The sequence below is a fragment of the Toxotes jaculatrix genome, chromosome 19 (genome assembly GCF_017976425.1).
Source record: "Toxotes jaculatrix isolate fToxJac2 chromosome 19, fToxJac2.pri, whole genome shotgun sequence".
In the NCBI taxonomy this organism is placed as follows: Eukaryota; Metazoa; Chordata; class Actinopteri; family Toxotidae; genus Toxotes; species Toxotes jaculatrix.
In genome coordinates, this window is record NC_054412.1 from 15,428,472 (window position 1) to 15,450,521 (window position 22,050).

General features: G+C 43.3%; 1 protein-coding gene and 1 non-coding gene across 2 annotated transcripts; one reads left to right on the forward strand and one right to left on the reverse strand.

Annotated features, from left to right (window-relative positions):
* The first annotated feature begins 363 nt into the window (after positions 1-363).
* On the forward strand, positions 364-453 carry trnay-gua. The gene is given in 2 exon segments: positions 364-400; positions 418-453. It is a non-coding gene; the product is annotated as a tRNA-Tyr (tRNA).
* A 12,347-nt stretch (positions 454-12,800) lies between these two features.
* tbx18 (T-box transcription factor 18) lies at positions 12,801-21,660 on the reverse strand. Its single transcript, XM_041063668.1, has 8 exons — positions 21,216-21,660; positions 19,547-19,709; positions 19,039-19,140; positions 17,738-17,909; positions 17,099-17,266; positions 16,051-16,115; positions 14,595-14,689; positions 12,801-14,065 (listed from the first exon to the last, which is right to left on the reverse strand). Exons 1-8 carry the CDS (start codon positions 21,448-21,450, stop codon positions 13,524-13,526), a joined length of 1,542 nt encoding a protein of 513 aa, XP_040919602.1. The 5' UTR covers positions 21,451-21,660; the 3' UTR covers positions 12,801-13,523.
* Positions 21,661-22,050: the final 390 nt, after the last annotated feature.

The window sequence follows — 22,050 nt, forward strand, 5'->3', positions numbered from 1 at the left end:
AAGGACAGGGATTAACATTTAGAAGCACACACAGACCAGCAAACGCATTCACAAAGATTGCACTGGTATTCACTGCTCAGAAAACAGACACATGGAACTTTCGGCAATGGACTGATGAGGGTTCTGAGACTGTGGCTGATTTTGAAACTGCTGTTTGTGTGTGGAAGTGGTGTGCGTTCGCACTAGTGTATTCAGGTGAGATCTCCATCCACACTGAAATGCCAAAACAGTAGGAAAATTTGGATCAGCAAATAAAACATTATTACAATAATAATGTATTGCAACAAACATCTGGTTAGGAGTAGGACGGACTCTGCTCTCTCAGTGCCCCCCTGTTCTGGCCAGTGGGGCCACAGCAGAACACCTTCGATAGCTCAGCTGGTAGAGCGGAGGACTGTAGAGGGAACATACACAGAAATCCTTAGGTCGCTGGTTCGACTCCGGCTCGAAGGATGTGATTGTTTTTAACAGCAGGGAGGATTTCCCAAAAATCAAGCAATTTAATCTCAGGTCATAACTGCCACACTGCACAAACACAGCCCAACACCACATACACCTCTACATATATCAATATAACAAATACAAACACTGTTCTTGAGACCTGGAAAGGCTGCTGTAATAGTAGAATCTGTCTGACTGGCTGTGGCTCTGCTTCCCGCTTCTCTGAATGTCTTGTGCATGCTCGTCTATTTTTGTGAACATGTGACAGTCCTGCTTCTGTGACATTGCGCTCCGAGACCCTGACTTATATATTGTGTTACATCTACTTTTCGTCACCTACGGAAACACCTCAGCTATTTTTAGTTTTTATGACCCTTCTCATCTCAGACAGGATTGCCTTTGTTTGAAATCTGCGGTGTGAAGGGGACTAAGATGAGTCCTTGCTCTGTCATACCTCATTGAATGCAGCCATAATTATTCTCATTAATTGCTCCCGTGTTTGTCAGAAAAAGATACCCACAGTAATAAAGACGTAGGTTGTTAGTGTGGCTTCCTATTAACAAGCCGTTCAGTCTCACATCAAGATATGGTAACAGTATAAGATTCTGATGTTTATATTACTGACGTTTATAGGTTAGAAACTTTGCTTTCACAGAACAATACTTTCTCGGATATCGGTCTGTTAATTATGATGTTCTTCACTGTCACATAGAGTAGTGTTTGAAGAGTATGCTGATAAAATGTGAAGACTAATTGAGGCATAGGAACTGAACTGAAATCAACCTTTGAAGATGGATGATGATTGTCTGGAAGCACATCCTCGAGTGTTTGTCATAAATTAAAAAGTGCAATAAGGTATTATAAAACAACATCAAATTGAGGGTTGGGATTAAAGAACTGGAAATGGCAGATGTTCTTTAGACAAAGGCCAAGTTCTGACTGAGCCATAACTGTTCTGAATTTTAAGAACTGAAACATTTAGTCTTTCAAAATGATCCTTCATTTTTTTCCCCCTAAATACAGTCTTTAACCATTGTAAAGCAGATGCTCTAAAAAAGTTTTCCTTTACATTCTAACTTTGTTCTTTACGATTTATTATCAAGACTACTATTATTGGTTGAGCTGTAATTCCTTAAGTACAGGGTCTGCGTTGTGATTGGTTGCAGCCGAGCCCTGCGTGTGGTTGGCTGAGAGCCAGTGTGATTGACAGCTCTATCTGGGTGGTAGGAGGCAGTGACAGCTCTGTCGCTGTGGAAACAAACACAACAAGCTGACTAGCCAATCAGAGCTGAGTGAGAGCCCCGGGGATTCATCGAACACATGCTGAAGATTTCCTGAAGACCAAAACACACATAAACACCCACACATATATTCTTCTATGTGCCGTACTGCTTTGTTGGATGTATGCGTGTATATGTGTTAAAGTTTATTTGTGTGCATGTGCGTATGCATGTGTGTGTGATCGTGTGTTGAGTTAATGTGTGTGTTCTCCCCGTGTGGTGTGGTCTTCTTTCGACACCGTCTCTGGGTCGTTGACGTGGTTGTCATGGGAGAGTGCTCACTGGACCTACACGCACGCACACACACACATGAAACACACGCACGCAGGCACACACACACACACCAGGGGACAGGGGTCAGCTTGTATTAAAAGACCAAATAAACGAAGCTTTCCGCACCACCAACCCACCGCAGACAAGACAAGCAGACAGAAAACGAGAACGCGACAGGAGGAAATGTGTGTCTGTGTGGAGGTGGGGGGACTGGGGAGCTGTAGAAGGATATATCTTTCATTTCTCGGGGCAGCAGGTTGGTTTAGTAGGCAGGGAGACTTTTCCTCACCTGGAGGACATGAGGCCAACGCCACCTGTGCTGCTGAAGGGCCTTTGCCCGAAACATTAAATCCTAACCTACTCCAAGAGCATCATCTTGTTAGTTTACCTGACCTTTGACCCTGTCATATGACAGTAATTCACTTATTCACTTAATTTTTTGTAATCAAAGCATATTAAAAGATACTGACATATGAAAGGATCTAAGTCTGTCATTAGGCTGCCTGCCATGCCTTTTGGCTGCTTTTCCCTCAGCTATGCTCAGCTGATTGTCCGATCACTCTCTGTTAAAGGTCTGACCTTGGAGCTGATGAATGTTTTAGTGTCAGTCTGTGTGTGTGCGCCCCTCATGAACGCCATGTTGTTTCAGTGGGCTCTCCCTCAGGGTGTGTAGTAGACCAGCATGTGTGCCTGTATAATATGTATTATTCTCATATTTTCATTTTTAAATCACTGAAATTGTAGTCCTGTCTTCTAGCTCCTGTCACCTCTCTTCTTTATTTCGCTTTCCAGATCAGTCATCTTCCTGTCTCTTGTTCCATCACTCTTTCTCCTGTTTCTTTCTTTCGTCTGTTTATCTTTCTTTCCTGTCATTTTGCTTGCTTTATCACATCTCCTTTCAACTTCTCTGTCTATTCCTTTCTCTGTTTATTTCATTCTTTCTCCCTTTTTCACTCTGTTTATGTCTCCTTCTCCCCTGCCTGCCTTTTTTTTTTCTCTCTCTGTCCTTCTTTCTCTCCGTCTCTTTCTCTCCCTCTTTGGCCGTCATAAATCGCTCTCTTGTTGGCTGTTGAAGTGTGAGGAATGGCAGATCTGATGGTTTCTCACAGCTGTTGCAGGCCTTCCCAGGTTCACCTCACCACACTGCCCTCTGTGGTCCTGGCTTTCAGACCTGCAAGCAAAATATACAAAACATGAATAGGGTTTCAAATATTTGAACTGCTTTGATGTGTGCTTGATTTATCTTACCGATTAGTCCAACAAGTGAACACATCTCATGCAAAAATAAGCTAAATCAGGTGAGGCGTCTGCTGGGTTCACGAAACCTTTTATAATTCGAAATTAAAGCTTATCTTCATCTCTTTTCATCACAGTATTGTTCTGCACATGTGTAGTATGCTTAGTATTGCAGTACTTGTCAGTACAGTGAGATTGGCAAAAGTCCAGCTGAGTTGTTTATTTATACTCTCTCCCAATGATTCTGCTGTTTACAAATGTATAGGTCTTTAATTACTTTGTCTAGATAAAATGCAGTTTCATAAAGGTGGCTGAAATGAGATTAAGTACCTCTCTCTGCGCTAATGCTTCTGATTTTAATCAACACCTTTGGTTCTTTTTTATTCAGTGATTTAATCATTTTCACATTTAAAGGAATGGTCTGACATTGGTTTAGAGTTAGATGAGAGCACTGATACCGCTCATATCCGTCTGTACGCTCAGTATGAATCTACCACCTACAACCACTTATATAAGCTTAGCACAAAGACTGGAAACAGGCCAGTTTCTCAGTTGTTGCTCTGTTATATGAAGTTAAATGTGGAACTATTTCATGGCTGGGAGCAGTGTCTTTCTGAAGCCTCTACCTCACAACCTCATGGTGTTTTGCCCTGTTCAGACCTGGCATTAACACAGATCTCAGGTGATCTGATCACAAGCAGACAGCTCTATGTACAGGTGTGAATGCACCCAAGACACATAGAGGACGCATTTGAGATCCAATTATTCAGACCATATTCAGAGGGTCTGGGCTGCATAAGGACACATTCTTTTAGGAGTGTGAACGCAAATGTGTCCTGGGCCACACTGAAGGACCGTCTTCTCAACTAATGTGCTCTCCGTACGTGACAGCATGTATATGTTCACGTTCTCAAATAGCATAAACTGTCTTTGTCCATAACATTTGAGAATCATGTATAGATTATGGGTACGTCAAAGAACTGGAGTGATTTGGTTTGCCTGGAACACACCAAGGAGTAGACCCATCCTGTGTTGTTTTGATTTCTTCTTCTTCTTCATTTAATTGCAGGCAGGCTAGGCACAGGAAGTGCATTACTGCCTCTCATGGGTTTAAAACAACACTGCATGTTAATGCTAGGTATGAACAGGGCCAGTGGGCCTCGGCAGGCCTGCTGTTATGCTGTTGTGGTTTTTATTTTTAATCCTATTGTCATCCCCAGTCTGCTGTAACATGACAGTGTCCCTCACGGAGTCTCTAAACTCTGCCTATTTATCTAATCTATCTATCTACAGTTGTTGTATTTATGAGCTCTACCTCTCTGGCATTCTTTCCCTAATTGTGTTATAATGTTAGCAGGTAAACACGGCCAGTGTCAATCTGTAAACACTGACTCACTGAATCCCTCTTGCACCTCGTGCCCGGGAGTGTGACAGCTCTGATGTTGTATGAAGACACAGTCTACTGTGTCAGCACAGTCTCGCAGCACATTGCCAAATATCCTCTCGCCATTCCCCACCTCTCAGCAGACCTCCTACCCCCACTTACACACACACACACACACACACGCCACCCCATTCCAGCCCAGGCTTCAGCATGGCCACACCACGTACACAGAGCCCAGTATGATCCGACACCTGACATGTGACCCATCCAGCACTACCAATCATACAGCATGTGCTAGTGTGCTTGTGTGTCAAACAACCTTTCAAACTGCTCCAAAGTGTAAGGACCACATTTATAAGAAAAATTGCAAACAATAAAACAAAGATTTGTCGTGTGTATGAAAGTGTGTCTGTGTGTGTGAGAGAGACACGCAAAGTGCCCTTCACCTCTGCCTGTTCAGCAGTTTCCATGTGGCTCTCCCAGCCGTCACTCAGACAGCGAGACACAGACAGAAGAGCGAGAGGATCAGATCATTATTATCGCCTACGGGGATAAACAACTTGCTGCCTCTCTTCTTCTCACCCCATCCTTCTTCCCCACTCCCTCCCTCCTCACTTTCACTCCCTCTGTGCTCCTTCACCCTGCCTCCTCCATCTCCCCTCCTCTCATCTTACCCTGCGACTCCCTCCTCTTTGCTCCTCCCTCTCTCCGCGCCCCCACTGAGTGAATAGTGATCATGTCTGGCGTTTCATCGGCTCTTTGCACTTCTCTCCTCTATTAAGATTGATGGGCTGCTTGGCTATAAATGAGCATGCTAAGACTTGGACAGGGCCACGGTCAGGCAAGGGCTACATCTACCCAAACACACACACACACACACACACATATACATGCGGACACTCACATGCACCTTTCCTATTAGCAGCAGAATGTGGGAGCTGGGGCCCAGGAAGGGGCACTATTTTTGTTACATGGAAGCATACACACACAGAAAATATACACATACAAACACCCACACACACGCAGGCGTGACCCCGTCAGTCACCACCAGCAGCGTCTGCTGTGGATCAGTAATCAGGCAAACTGCTGACCAGTACTTCTAATGTCTTATATCTTCTACTGAAATCAAAGACAAAATTTTAGCAATAAAAGCTTAAAGCTTAAATTGTAGAGAATATCTGCTGTTTTATATTTTAAACAAACAAGAAAAACTTTTTTTTTTTAATGTGTGCAAAAGAATTTAGTCCTAAAAAGTATGCATTAGGTTTGTAATGTGCTTTAAAGAGAAAATCCATAAAAAAAAAAAATCAAGACTTGAATTGATGACCGTCATGTGACACTTCTACACAGATGGTCCACTGAATTAGTGACAGGCTCTGTGGGCTTATAGATTGTTTGTTTGAAATATTACACTCAAATGAATTTTATTTGAACCAACTTCAGTTCCAGTTCGGAATAATGAGCCAAAGGCTGGACTTTGTTTCTAGCCAAACATTTTTGTGGAACTCCTCATGATTTTAACAAAGTTAAAGAATTAATTTCTTAGCATTCAAAAAAAACTAATGCTTCTATGAAGTTCAAGGCACCATGACTGGAATACCTCATCGTAACTTTTGATTTCTTCCATAAAATATCATCTCTCCAACTATTTAGTTGTGATCCCTGCTGTCCAAAAAAAGGTCTAAACCTTGTGGTTGTCCCTTTTTTTCTATATTCAGTCATGACTTATGTAAACAGGAGACATTTCACCTGCAAAGGTCTTGGGCCAACTCTATCACTAGACATGAATTCTGATTTGTAATACTATCAGTGATGATGAATTTTAATATCTAATGCCAACATTTATTTAAATGATTGCTTTCTAAAAGGAAAAAAAGGAAAGATTGTTGTAACCGTAAATATAAAAGGTGAATGTTTAATGCAGATCTGTGATGGGACACAAAATCTGCATGAACCTCCTGCATGAAAGTCAGATGGCCATCAATGATCAATGGCCATCTATCACCCACACCTCCGTATACCTCCATATACCTATAAAAATGTACTCTTCCCAGTAAAATCACCATTGGTGCTGTAATAACTGCTTGTCAAAGATGTTGAGTAGCAGCCTCAGGATTTCTCTTGATGACAATATGTTCCTCTGATGTTCAGTTTAAGGTCACAGTGGTTAAATTGCACAAACTAAAGCTGAACTTTACAGCATTGTAAAAGTATTATATTATTGGTGCATTCTGGTTTGGTGGTTTTTTCATGTTTTCTTTGGTACCACTGCTTAGCAGGTGCTTAGGTCAGCTGTTTAAGTTTCCAAAAAGTCCTCAGCCCTTAAAACTGTCCGACTAAGGCAGCTGTGAATAACTGTCCTGCGTTTGGTTATGTGTTGGCCAGAGGGCTCATAAGGGACAAAGCCACAGAGGACACGGTTAAAGAACTGATGGACATTTACAAGACACCGTAGAGCCTCTCCTTTCTTTTTGGCTCGACACTCGGTCTGTCAGACCTTCTCAGTATCTGACATAAGCACACAGTGTTACATACTGACTGTGAAGCCTGCATGTGTATTCACATGACTGTGAACTGCAGAACTGGAGAGAGAGTCACTGGAGGTGCTCATGTCCTCTTTGTTGACATGGAAAGATTACAGGAAAATATTGTGTCATAATTATTTCTCAACACCCCTCCCCCCCCCCACCTCCCCATAGATCAGAGTTCACGGGGTGTCTAATAGGGGGGTACTGAGAAACACGCCCTGTGGAGCAGACCATAAATCAGCTTAGTGCGGGCAGATTTGATGACAAAGATTTAGCGGCTGTAAAGGACACCCTGAGCCTCAGATTCTTGCAACTGTCATCAAATACCCGCTAGGCCATTAACAGGTCACGCAGGCGTAGCTGAGCTGAGCCTGCAACATCATCAGCACACCCACCAGCAGAAGCCCCCTCAGAGCACAGGTGCACTTCCTGGAACAGTAGCAGGGGCAGAAGAGCCTCTTTGCCCCAAGACTTAGTCCTCTTCTCTTTCCCCAGTAAAAATTAGGCTTCTTAAGTTCATTATAAAATTTCTGTTTGGGAAACCTTTGGAAGTCCCTTTTTTCTTTAAAAAATTTAAGACTTTTCCCTTATTTCAAGATCGTTTTGTCTAAACCGCCATTTGTAATTCTAATATGCTGCTGATCAGTTTTTTGTTACTGGTGGTTGCAGGTTTCTTTGCCAAACCTTATTCAGTGCTTCAAGGAACTTTCTCACTGCCCAGCATGACCTCACCTGTGTACTCCCCAGTTTTTATGCCTGGTCACGTACAGCGGGCCATAACTCCCGTCTGAGCACACTCAACCACGTGGTCACGTCGTCGGCCCGTATGTTAATGCTCACTTCAATCACACAGGACGCTAAAACCACATAACTGGCCTCTATGCAAATGCTAACTTCTGTGCTGAGTGCTCAGGGTTTGCCAGTTCCCCGAGGGAACTGGCAAACCCTGAGCGGGTGTAGAGGAAAGATATGTTAAATAGGCTTATTCCACTTTCACCAAGACTCACTGTTTGAGAATGTCACAGACCGATCATACTGTACATAGGAAACATTTTAAGGCAATGCAAATTAGCAGTTTTCCCAACTTAGCAGCATTATTCCTCATGTTTTCGTTCCTTAGAGCTCATATTTAATGGAGCACACATTTGTTTAATCCAATTTCTTAAAAGATATTCCTGATGACTGCACTACTTTTTAATCCCCACTGACTCAAAAAGTCTCCTTTGTGCATTATTATCATGCTAAAGAGCACGGACACTGGAGCTGATGTTGGTTAGTTGAGTTCACGTTCCATACTGTAACTGTTTGCGTAAACACTGCGGCTGGAAAGGTCAAAAGTGCTTCTGCTTGTAATATTCAGCACCAAGCAACGAGTGGAAAAATGGAAGACTTCATGTTTTAGCAATGCATGCAGGCAATGCACGTGTGTGTGTGCATATGTGTGCAGTTGCGAGTGTTGTACAGTTCTAATCTAGAAGTTGAAAGAGCCGGTAGAACCACAATATTCTCTTTTGCTTACTCTCTCTCTTTTGTGTGTCACTCTTATAGTGTCAGTCTATATTACTATTCCTGAGCTGCCATAGTAAGATTATGCCTGATATCTGTCAGCTTTGATTTGATGCCTCAGAGTTTTGGGAATATTCAGTGTCATGATGAGATGCTTTGGCAGCATCGCTAAGTGTGTATTTATTTGCAGCTAATGTTAACAGTAAATCAGAGTAGTCGACTTTAGATAATAATAGTTGTAATAAGTAAAGATGATACAGTAAACAGTGTTTTGTATTACTGTGCATTTCAGCCATTTTTTTTTCTTTTGCTGAAAAGTAGTAAATGAACATGGCACTGATGGCACCTGATGTGTCAGATGTGTGTCAGTTTTTTGTGGGGTTTTTTTTGTTTTTTGGTGCGTTAGAGTGTTGGTAGTAGGTGTGGATGTCTGTCCACCACTTTGGTCCCAAGCTAGACCATGAATGGTACACTGGCATATTCATGTTCACCAGAGGATGATTATTGATTTTGGGTTTTTTTATCTCTCCTTTAATGTATTGATTTCCTGCTAATGTCACCTTCGGGCAAAATCGACTATTTTGAAAACAAGAGATATACTTGTCATTGTAGAGTTGGCATGAAATGTGTTGAGAATCTTCCCTGTCCCCAGAGGGTGAACTGACTGGTGGCCTACTGACCTTTTCTCTTTCACCACCTTCACGCCAGAGTTTCTATGTGTAAATAAATTTCAAATCTATTGAGCAGATTGCGATGGAATTCCTTAAAATATCACCCATAGAACTGAAATACATTTGTTATTGCCAGTTTGGATTAGAAGTTAATCTTTCAGGATATTTTTTGAAATTTTGAACCTGGGCCTTATTTTCCACTGATTTTGGGTGTCACAGCTGCTGCAACTTAAACAATGGGGCAGCTGTCCGCATCAAAGTATGTCCACCAAAGTGCTTGTCTTTGCCAACTGACAGGCTCAGATTGTTATTATAAGTGTCTGACAATATTATAGATAGGACTCCTACAGAGATGGAGCTTTTAGTTAAAGATCCTTTTTGTTTAAACAGAAAACAGCCGTTTACTACCAGACTCCATTGACAAAATCAGTAATTTTACCTTGCAGAACACAGGCGTTGCGGGTTAACTGCTGCTTCGATTGGTTAGTTTGTTTACTTGGTTGCTGGGTTTACCGTTCTTGCTCAATACGTCACTGATTCCTAACATTTTTGTCCCTATCAATCATATACACCCAGAAACATGGGAAAATAAGGTCCAGGTTCAAAAACCCTGACGTTATCCTTAATGGAAGATTATGTAGATGTGCATGTTTTATTTCTGATTAAAGTTTCTTCATATTTGAATTTCCTGGAAATGTCCTGAGCCACTGATAAAGAGAACAAACTTGCACACACGCTGCTGCTGCTCTCTGCTGCCTGCCCTTCCCTCCTCCTGCCCCCCCCCCACCAATCCTCCCCTCCTGTCCTCCCCTTCTGTCCTCCCCGTCCAGGCGGATAGCGTGACAGTTCTGTCACGTCGGCACCTGGTCGTACACAAGTGTTAATATCCCCACCTCAGCCGAGAATCACTGGATCACTGGCACCATGCAGGAGTGTGTCTGTGTGAATATATCAGTGTGTGTGCCAGAGATGTTCTGCAGCTTTAAACTCATTTTATCTTTCCTGCCCAAGTCAGAACTCCTATAGCAAAGCTAAGTTTTTAAAGGAAGCAACAGGGAGAGAGGGACTGAGCTAGCGTTGTGTATAAATGTGCATGTGTCTGTCCGCATTTGCCGTGTGTGTGTGTTTCTGTGTGTGTGGTACGGATGCACCAGGCAGGGGTCCCGTCCCCTGTCACTCAGAAATAACAAGCCAATCATTCCTGGGTTCTAAAATAAGCTCTCCCTCCGCCCCCCTCCTCCCTCCTTCCGCCCTCTTTCCCCTCCTCACATGTGTTCCTCTCCTTAGCACCTCTCACCTTCAGAGTGACAGGAGACAACTGAGGGGGTGTGGGACGGTGGGTGGGGGGGGGGCAGAGGAGCTGAGGAGGAAATGGGTGACAGCAGGAGCGAGTCAGCAAACTTTGAGATGAATATTTGGGGAAGGTGAAAAATCAGGTTGCGAGTAATCAGTTAGAAGCTGCAGAACGAGATCAGCAGATCTACTTTCCAGTGGAGGGGAAATTTAAGAGCAAGTGCAGCTCTACCATGTTGTAGTGATTCATGTCATGCAACTGTGAGAATTTTAATTACGCGTTGCCCACAGAAAAAAATGACTTGCATCTCAGGAGGTTCAGTTTCATACTTTTAGGTACCCTCAGATATTTGGATCATGACAGCTAGCTACCAGAATCTGGCCTATTTCTGTAATGATAGTACTAAACTAACTAAGGGAACTAACTGCTGTGATTCTTGGACCCAAGACTGCTTTCGTGATTTGTTCAGAGCTCTTTTGAAATGAATTATTGGCCCTAGTAGGTTGATACACACAGTACATATCAGTCTTTAAGATAGTTTACTACTCAGTGTTTAAATATAAAATGGCCTACGTGAGAGTGCAGTCAGTGTGAACAAGGAAAGTGATTAACTGTTTGTACTTTCCTTTCTGTGTTTGGAGTCTGTTCCAGTTGTATTTGTGAAAAGTATTTTACTGCACAGTCATGGTATAAGGAAGCGTGGAGCGGGATCCAAGTTTCATATTTTCGTGCAGCTGCTAAAGTTTCAGTTGTCTTCTGCTGTATTTCATTCTTGTTTTTGTAGCTTTACAACTGACAAAGCCCCTTTAGCTACCAAGTGTTATAAGAGCTGTAGTGTGTTGTGTCGTTTTCCAAATTCAATTTGGGTACAAGATACAGAAGAAATGGGTCTGACTAATCCAGAGGTTTCTCTGTGTTTTGCCTGGGTTTCTCGGAGACTTTGGTTTGTGTGCTTGTTCAGGTGGTAAAATAGGTTAAGATTACAAAGCTTGAGTGACAGCAAACAGCTTTATGAAAAATCTTGGCTTATGCTTTCAGCAGAGTAGTATGACTTTGGGGAAGGGGTGGGGGGTCAATTCTCAGGGATCTACATGAACTTTGAGACTGTGAGGTCGCACACTCGCTGACAACTCAACCACCTGTTGCAACACACACACACATACACAGGTGCACACTCACACATATATCCGCACCCTCACACTCACATCCACATTCTCCACACACCCTGTCTCATGTGACTAGTTAATTCAGCAGACGTGTAGGTATTAGATTCATTTGCATGGACATTACACAGTGAAGATGATGAAATGTGTTTTTTGTTTGTGCGTGCATGCGTGCGTGTGTGTGTGTGTGCATGTGTGCCTGAGAGTTTTTCTTTCTCCCTGTCTCTTGTGGTATTTTTCATTTCTCTGGCATCTAAAGCCTCTTTGAGTGCTTTATCACACACACACACACACACACACACACACACACACACACACACACACAAATGCAACATTCACAGTAAGACATATACATGACTGCAAATACATAAGCATACATTTTTTTTCTTTTCACAAGGAAATATAATGTGATTCCTTTAGTAAAAAAGCATGTAAAGAAAACTCACACACACTCATAATTTCATTGCTACACCATCTGAAATCAGTTAAATTAGTAAGATATTGATTAGGCTACATATAAACATTGTGTTGTGAATAGATATATTTTTTGGCTCAAAAAGGTCAAAGAACATGTTAATGTCCTCGGCCAAAGGGCGTGCTGATATAGCGCATGTTCGCAAAGAAAAGCTTTTCGGTCAAGTTCAGGGTTGGCTGTTGCGTACCTGACCCAGTCTAAAGAGCAGAAGCAGGTGCGTTGGGGTTTTTAAGTGCGAAGGGTCACACAGCCCTTTATATACACATCTCTCCTCCCGCCTGCCTCCCCCCTCCCTCATCCCCTGCTATATACAGAGCCATCATGTGCAGTTACATCTGTGTCACACAAGGAAAGACGTTCGTCAGCCTGACATCCAAACAGCTGCATCAAGTAAACATCTGTCAAACCAGACGTAGAATGTGTAGATCAGTCTGTCATTCGTCACCTTCCCACAGCTTTAACCTCGTCAAGTCCATAAATGTCAGCGGGATATCTCCCTTGGTTTCTTATGGCCATGATGTTATCATGTTAATATGCGACAGGCTCCTGGTGTAAATGTTTTTCTTTTTTCCTTTTTTTTTTTTTGGTCTGTTTTTTTCAGTCTGAGTGGTGACAAGGCCCTGCCTGTAGTGCATATTACTAGGTGGACATTAGCTGCATGTTTGCTAATCCAAAGACTTGATCGAGAACACCGGCAGGCACGTAATGAGAAACAGTTTAATTGACAAAAGGAATTTAGTCAATATATCCCTTAAAAAGAAAGTTTAAAAGTAGTGTTCAGTAACTCCATTCGAAGTTGGCAAGATCACAGAGGCCATGCAGAATGCTGTGTGAGTATAATAGTTACTGCATCAGGGCCTCCTGCCAGGGGTTGAAGTGCTTGCTTTGAGTGCCTGGGCCAGCCCTGTGTCTGCCCAATCCGTGTTCAGTTCCAGTTCAGTCACTGGGTTGCATCGCTCGAACTCCTTAATCAAAGCCGCAGGACTTTCTTTTTTTTTTTTTTTCCTTTAGTGACCACTGCAGCTGCACATGCATGTCATAGAAAACACGCTTGAAAGATTAGAAATATTCCCTTCAGTTAAAGGAGATTTGACAAGCTCACAGAAGCAGTGGCTTGGCCTGTCACTCTTCTCTGTCTGTCCACAGTTCAGCTCAGTGCTTGTTCAGCACATGGATGATTAATTTGTAGAACTCACTGAACCAAAAGCAACTTACACCCATTCCAGGGTGTCATTTTGTTTTCGTGACAGCCCTAGATGTCCAGAATCAAATTCAGCCCATGTGGGCAGTGACCTGTGAGGCCCCACCTCCCGAAGGGGTACCCGCCAGTCCTAAAGTCCGAGAGTCAAACAAGAAGCCCTGCTGTCCTCCACTGAGCACACCCAGACTGTCCGTTAGAGTCCCACTAGGAGACGAGCCAAGGAAGGGACTCTGATGATTGGCAGTGGCAGCGGCGGCCATTTTATCAGGGCTGGCAGCGAGGCGTGGTGAGGGAGGGAATGTGTAACCGTACAGGCTGTAGGGTGGTGTGTGGAGGCGAAGACCGGCGTATGCCTGCGAGGTGGGGTTGGATAGATAGCCAAGTTGAGAAGCAGGGAGAGGCAGAGAACAGAATCCTTCGCCTTCATACGCTGCTGGACCCCTGGGAGGGGGGAAGGGCTCTGGGGCGTTGCTGTAACGATGGAGGGGGTGCGTAGGTCGACTGCAGGTGTAATCAGGCGGGCTGAGAGGGCATACTTGGAAAGGTGAGGAGCATGGGGATGTGGAGAGCAGGTGAGATGATGAGCCGACCCCTCCATGAGCTCCTGGGACTCCTACAGAGACAGAGACAGAGAAACCGAAACAGAAAACACTTAAATGTCAGTGTTGGTCATTGGTTCAAATACTCCAGTAAGGACCTCTTGTGACTGGGAAAATGACATGTTGTCTCTCAAGAGCTAAGTAAAGGAAGTATTTTGACAGTTTAGCAAAACTTCTTTGGTAGAAGGTTAGGGTTAGACAGCTGGGCGTACAAATTTAAGTAAGTAATTTTTTCCTAAGGGAAACCACCTTTTGCATAACACTTGCTGCCAACAGTCATCCTTTGTTTCTTGTAACCATAACCGTGATCTTTCCCTTTACCAAGCACTTTGTGTGCCTAAACCTAACCACACCTGAACCATAGTGACAAACAATAAATCATTTTTATGATAATTTTAAAAAACATTTTTTTGGAATTGCCATGTATGTTTTGGAAGGCACTGACAAGCAGTGTCACTGTGTAAATCGGGATTGCCAGTTCAGCAGGTTAGGTTGGAGGACCTGAGTTATTCTCAGTATCCAGAACTTCTTAGTTAACTCTACCTTGCTTGGCCATGCCAGGGATGTCTTCAAACGTGAGCGTGCGCAGAGATGGACGCCAGAATGCATAAGACTCAACCAAAGCCTCCAGACCCATCCTGTAGAAGACACACAAACGCACAAGTTAACACACATACATCAATGCGACGGACAAATCACCACAAAATCATTTGGAGCAGAACTTCCTAGTCTCGCACTTTCTGTAGTCATTGATGCAGCTGCAGCCGCTCTCTCCCAGCATGCCTCACTGGATCGTACATTACGCTAACCACCTGGCGGCCATCTTAGTCGCCCGTGGGGCCTCACTCGCCGTCTCCATAGAGATTGCAGGTAATGAGGGACATAAACGCTGTGTTGCGATTGGCTGCTGCCAGCCGGGTGCTCTGAGGTAATTGCTTTCACACGGCTTTTACGGGCGAATCAGGACGAAGGAGCAGGAAGCCGCAGCAAGGATTTATGAGGTGGGACTCCCCTTCCCCCCCAGATCTGCGTCTCCCTCCTCCTCTAGGTGGGGCAGAGGGTGGCTGTGGCGGGGTAATGCAAGTGCTCTGTTACCCCTCGTTAGCGTGAGGATAAAAGTCCTCCCCCCCGCAGGGTTGTAGCCACTGTGATAATTTAGACAAGCTGCCCGGAGCGGCTCTGTGTGCACCAAAGCAGCCTATCAGAGCAGAAGTTTATTTAGCAAACTGCTTAACTCTTCCTGTAATATTTAAGGGGAGGCTTTTTTTTTTGGCCTTCCTGAGTTTAACTTTTATTGGGTCAGCTGTCAGGGTCCCTCGGTTATCCAGTTTGCCGTTCTTTACCTTCCTCCCTCTCACATTTTCTGTCTCACACGTTCCCTCTCCTCGCATTTCTCCTGCTCTCTCCCCTCCTCTCTAATGATTTCTATGAGGCCTCAGGGGAGTGGCTGTTTGGAGACTGTCGGAGTTTTACTGCTGTGTTGTTTTAATGCTGTGTTTATATATGTTTAGAAATGTGTTTATACAGATTTTCTTCAGGACACTCTTGACTTTTATTATTTTGCTGTTGATGTTTATGTTCCCGAAGCTGGCTGGAATCTTGACGCTCCATTTAGGTTTGCAGCTGAGGTTAGATTTTTCCCTCTCAGAGCCTGTGCCTGTAACTGTGCGACTGTAGGAATTAATGTGCCTTTAAAGTTAGCACATTTAAATGAAAATGCATCACCGATTAATATGATGGAACTGTAATAATATGTGCCACGTCTGTTCAGTTTAGTCAATTTCTTTTCTGCCATTTAGGACAGATTTAATGGGAGGCTGTTGCACATTTTCCATTAGATATTAAATAAATAAATACATAGCTTTGCTCCCCATAAAATCACACTGAAATAGCCGTGACAAAAACCACAACCAAGCCAGAATATAATGCAGTCATGCATCCCACATTACCCCTAATGCACTAGATAATGTGAAAATCTCTGTGGTTGAAATGAACTCACCGGTTTCTGCCAGAGTCTCTGAAGCCTTTGGCAAATGGGTTCCTGTCAATTTTCAGTCTTGTAATCTGAAAGTCAAAATAAGACTCTAATTATTTCCAAAAAATTTAGTTAGTACAAAGTCCACGATAACATATGCATAAGGGAAGATTTTTTTTCCAGCCAAAGTAATATTCTTTCTCTGTAATCTTTTAGTCAGCTCTATAAATAAATACATTCATGTGCATAGTTAGCTATCAGTTGTACCAGTAGTTTGCATGTGCCCGAGTGAATTGGTGCAAGTGTGTGTGTGTATACATGTTGGTTAATGTCTCTGGGGCTGCCCGGGCTGTGGGTGGTGTTTAAGACCCAGCTCTGTGACCCACATCCAAAAAGGGACTTTTATAGACATTGCCACCATGTTCTGACTTCAGCCATCATGCACTGTGGGCCAGCCAATCCCAGCTAACATCCTACTTCAAAGCTCACACTGACTGGTCCAGTGCAAAAATCCATAAAAACGGGCAGCTTCCCCTCGCTGAAGACACTGGCTTTGAAACTTGGTGGGGAAAATCCAGAAAATATGAGACACTCAAGCAATGTGGCAATTTAAAATACTTTTTAAAAAAAATCTACCTAAATGCATAGCACCATCATAACAATCTGGAGAACTGGTTGAATACTCTCTAGGAAAACTGCAGGACCTTTCTCTCTCTCTCTTTCTCTCTGTGTTTTGCAACACACACACTCATAGACAAGCACATGGACCCACGCTCAAAGAAGAATCTGTTCTTAAAATGCAGACCAGGCCAAGGTGAAAGCCATAAATCATGCAGAAATTAAAATTGTTTCCAAATCTACTTTTTTTTTCTTGTATCTTATAGTCTCGATCTGGCAGAAATTAATAGATGAAGAAAACACACCAGTGTGACCCGCAGAAGTGTATTTTAAACCTTTATCAGTCATCGCTAGTGAGTAACCACAAACAGGCCAGGGCAGTCGATGTATTTGGTTGACCCAGTGGTGTTGGTTTTAAGGGGAAATGCAGTTGTATGGAGGTCAGCTGTTCTACCTGTTGATTCTGATACGCTGTGACGGTGGTGAACACAGTTTCAGGGAAGGAGAAAGTGCGAGTGCCTTCCCCAGCTGGGATGGCTCTCACTGGGGACAGCTCCTCTCCACACTCTTTACGAATTACATGGACCCGTGGCTGGTACTTGTGCATGGAGTGCAGAATAATCTGAACAGGGAGGGAAACATGACTCTAGTTTTAAATTACAGTGACAGCAATTTCAGGTTATTCGCAGTTATACAACATGACTGTTGGATAATGAACATACACACATGGGTGTGCAGAGGTGTATAGATACATGCACCTGCACACACAAATAAAACAGCATGAACCATGAGTTATATCAGAGACTTTAGACTTTTATTTATTTATTTAAATATTATACTTTTGTAGTTACTAAGAAAATTCAGCACAAAAATACAGTTACAGGCTTTTATTGTCTCGAAAATTTTGATTTTTAATGATAATGTTTACAACAATGTTAACAGAATTATCACACCAAAAAAATATAAATATGAAATTATTATAATGGAGATGAAAGAACAATAAAGAGGCTACAATAAGGCAAATATACCTATGAGTATTACAAACATATAATAATATAGAAATGATCTGTACGGTTTTCGTTGTGGCACTTACGTGTCCCTGGTCATCAAGCTCGTTGTTGGTCAGTTTAAGTTTGTCGAAGCTGACGACCTGACGCATCCACGTCTCTCCTGAGGCCGGGGAGTCCGGGTGGATGTACACTCTGGGCGGCACAGGGGAGTCAGCATTCCCCGCTACCATCCACTTGGAGCTGTGGTACACGTACCTTCATAGATCACACACACGGAGAGGTAAATGAGCAACAGGCCGAGTTTGTATTTAGTTTCTACTATAGGCCCATACAGGCTCATTTCACCTTTCACAAAGACGAGACATGGCAGGAAAAAATAGCTTTGGTGATTTTGTCTTTAAAGATCAGCAGTAATCACAATTAATCGACATGGGGGCTTTAAAAAAAACCGGAGACAGGCTGAACTGAGCATCAGTCACGGGAATCTGCTTTAAATAATTAATCAAAGTTGTGATTAATAACTCAGATTGTGCAATTAAATATGTCATAATTTAAAAACGCAGGCTACAGCGCAGGCTGCAGGTTTAATGACCTTCAACTACAAACGCAAAATCTAATTAGTTCCTCATCTGGCTGAAGGTGTGTTCATCACCTGCTGGTAAACGTTTGGTTTGGATAAAAACCTGCAGACTCTGCTTCCTGCATGCCGCGCTGTCGTGCACATCACATGCAATACCTTGTCTGAGTGACAGAATAACGTGTTCTCTACGATATCACTCATCCCCCCACCGCGCCGCTAAAAACGTGTTCACATATAAACGGGTTTTTGAAAGTCTGAAATGATAGACCTGCACTGTGTAGCATGCAAAGACTTGGCTGCGCTGACGCCGTTGCAATAACACGCTGTTTTGTTCTGCATTATAACGACATTTGTTGGTTTGACCTTCCAGGGTGGAGAGGTTAGGCATCCAAAAGGCCTCTTCCAAAAGGGACGGCAAAACCGCCGTGACAAAACACCGGTGCCAGGCGCCATTTGTGGAGAAAGAGCTGGGGTTGCACAATTGAAAAATCTTGGGTCGTCTCAGGAACAGTGTATATGGAGTCTAAATTAAGACGAAAATTACTGCAACATTCCCGTTTCTATAGGACATGCGTGTGAGGCTATAGGCCGCTGATAGAAAAGCGTTTGAGGATATTTACATGCAGCTCCGGTGTCCCTTCGATATTCCCATCACGAGTTTTTTTTAGTTTATTTGGTCTAATGTCAATTTCAAATTCCTTAAAGGATCGCTTTGTTTCTGTCGCCTCTTTTTAGCATTGGCATGCAGTGCGCGGTGTGAGTGTGCGTGCGTGTGTGCGCGCGTGCGCACTTTGTGCGTCTTACCTATATCGTTTGTTGTCCACGGGGATTATATCCATGGCAATGTAATACTGCTGGTGTGGGTCCAAGCCCGTGATCTTCACACGCATAGCGGGGAACATCCGCCTGACAGGGAAACCAAATAAATCATCAGTATTGGAGATTTGAACTAAACTACGGTCTGCAGTTTTACAACACACAGGCATTTTTATTTTACACTTTAATAGTGATAATAATAATGATAATTATTCTTTTAATAATAATAGTTTTCGAAAAAATATAAAAGAAAATGCTGTTTAGGCTGTTATCTTAGTCAGAGATGTTATATCTTTGCCTTATATATGACTCTTATCTTATTGTTTAATCTTTTAAATGTAATATTATATGCCTGTTTTTATTGTAGACATGTTTTCATTTTCCATATTCCAGTATGATGTAGGCTGTAATATAATTATTTCTTTCGCAAAGTTTATGTCTGAGCTTCAGTAACCCGAACATCAGGCTACCCATCCCAATATGAACTCGGCCTTACCGTCCAGCCTTGGTGATAATCATTTCCGTTCCAATCTCGTGGAACCGTTTCCACAGGTCTGATCCCTGCAGGTCCACGCGGGCCTCCTCTCCGGTGCCGGTTACCGGCGCCGTGAACAGAGCTGCGGGCTGCGGGCTCTCCAGCAGCGCCTCCTCGCTCTCCGCTGCACCGGAAAGAGCCGAGATTCACACGTTTGACAAAATAACATACCCATCCATTCATTTACAAGGTGTTACTATGCAAGACAATTTGTCCGGTGACTCATGGGGAAAGAAAACCCATTTTGAATACAGAGGAACATAAGCATTATGGCAGGAATAACGTCCTGGCATGACGCTGACAAAGGCTATACAGTGTAAAACTAGTTTTACACACCATCATTTCACATATAGCTTACATGAATACGACTCATTATTAAGTGCATTACTGCAGCCGTTCTTTGACAATTTTCAGCAGCCTACAAAAATGTCCCCAGTTTTACTCCACACTACACAAGCTATTTTATAGCTATTATTTCAAGAAGGTAAAATGCTTTTAAGTAGCCCTGTGATTATGTTCAGAGTGAATACTGCTGCACTGAAAGCTCGGAATCTGTAGGAATATTATAGTAATATTATAGTAATATATGAGTCTTTAAACTAAGGTCACTCTGCATGTATTACTCTCCGTCGTATATTATGATCCTGCATTGGAAATAGTAGCTTTACTACAAACTAATTACTGAACACAATTTAAAGTCGCAGTAGAAACAGTATAGTGATTTTCATTATGGAGTGCTTGGGTTTAAATGTGTTTTGATATAGAGATTACGTTTTGAGGACACCCTAGTAGTGTTTATGTGTCTCACCGCTGTTGTTATTTGTGCTATTCAACACAGGCCTCGCCAAGTGGTGGAAATTTATGCACATTAGACATGGGCCTAACAAGCCAAACTGAACACAAAGACAAATCCTCAGCCAAGGGCATTTTAAACTTGCAGCAGATTTAAATCGTAATTTGTCAGGGCCAGCCGGTTTATGCTTTCTGCAGACCTCTTAGCATCCTTACCGTGGCAGTTTCCCTGCCTTTATACGCTGCTAATTGGCGTGTTTATGATTGCAACACAACTCATAAAGCGTCTCACATTAGTCACACTCACACCACTCATATTTACAAGACCAGAGCCGTGATATGATATCACATTTCCACTGTGTAGCTCTGACAGTGGCCTATCATTGTTTTGCTTCATAATCTACATCTTTTGCGCCTGATTACTTAAGTTTCCTTGGTAATAAACAGAGGAAAGCAAAACTAATTCTGATGCAAAGAAGTGTGCTGCTTCTTGTTGTGAAAGAAATGTCAGTCAGTGGCTAGGAGCATGTTTATTCCTTCCCCTTAAAATATAGTAATAGGATAATAAATGTGCAAGGCCTATGGTTGAAAGATTAAATAATTCGCATTATGCAGTATAAAGCTTTGAAAAAAATAAAGCCTTCAGTGAGAGAGTATATGGTTTAATCTAACATTGGTATTATTTAAGATTTATTTAACCTTTTTAGTGGGTACTACTAATTTGGTAACGATATTTCAAGGAGCTATTTTAGGCAGGTAATTTAGTCATTATTGTTATCATTAATATTATTGTTGTTGTTATTATTATTGTCTTTATTTATGATTGTCATTTACTTACGGGATCCGTCACTCGCACATTCTGCCTCGCTGCCTCGGTCGCTGGTGCACGCTCTGTCTGGTCGCGGCCCCGGGCTCCCGGTTATATCAGAGACATCAATTCCGTCCTCGTAGCCGGGGGACACAGCATCTTCCCCGGCTGTCCTGCGTCTTTTCTCCGCTCCTATCAGCGCTTCCACCGAGAATGCATGAGCCTTGACGCTCAGGGCGCACGGGGACCGCCGCTTCTCTGCCATTTCTCTCGGTCTCGGGACAGAGGAACGAGAGGAAGGAGACGGCGTCACGAGCTTGCAGGGAGCAAGAAAAGTTCAAAACACAGGCAGTGTCAAAATAAGAGAATCCGCGGTGACAGTGCAGCGCTTTCACAGTGGGACGGTTTCTCCGTCCTCCCGCCGGGCTGCAGAGGGAACCTGGAGGAGCTGTGATAAGGTCTCCGCTATCCGTGAGAGCCGTGCGGACTTTTGCAGAGTGTCAACAACCGGAGCTTAGAGGAGAGCCGGAGAACGGGACCTGTCAGTCACAGCACAGAGCAGCCAATCACGAGTAGTCACAACCCCCCGGAACTTTTCCCTGGTCCCGCCTGCTAAGGGGGCCGCTCGTGCCGCCTTATGTGGTAAAAGTAGAGCTGGCGAATGAATCATGTCTTCAGGCGAAGGAGCGCGAGGAGCATCTCTCTGTGGCATTGCGCGCATTTTCACACACCGGCCCGACATGCTTTGCATATCTGGCCATTAGTACCTCCTGCATGGTGGCCACTTATGGCCCTCCTCTAGACCATAAGCGTTTCATACAACATGCTCGTGCTTCACATGAGAATTGCCGTAAAATGTATTTGT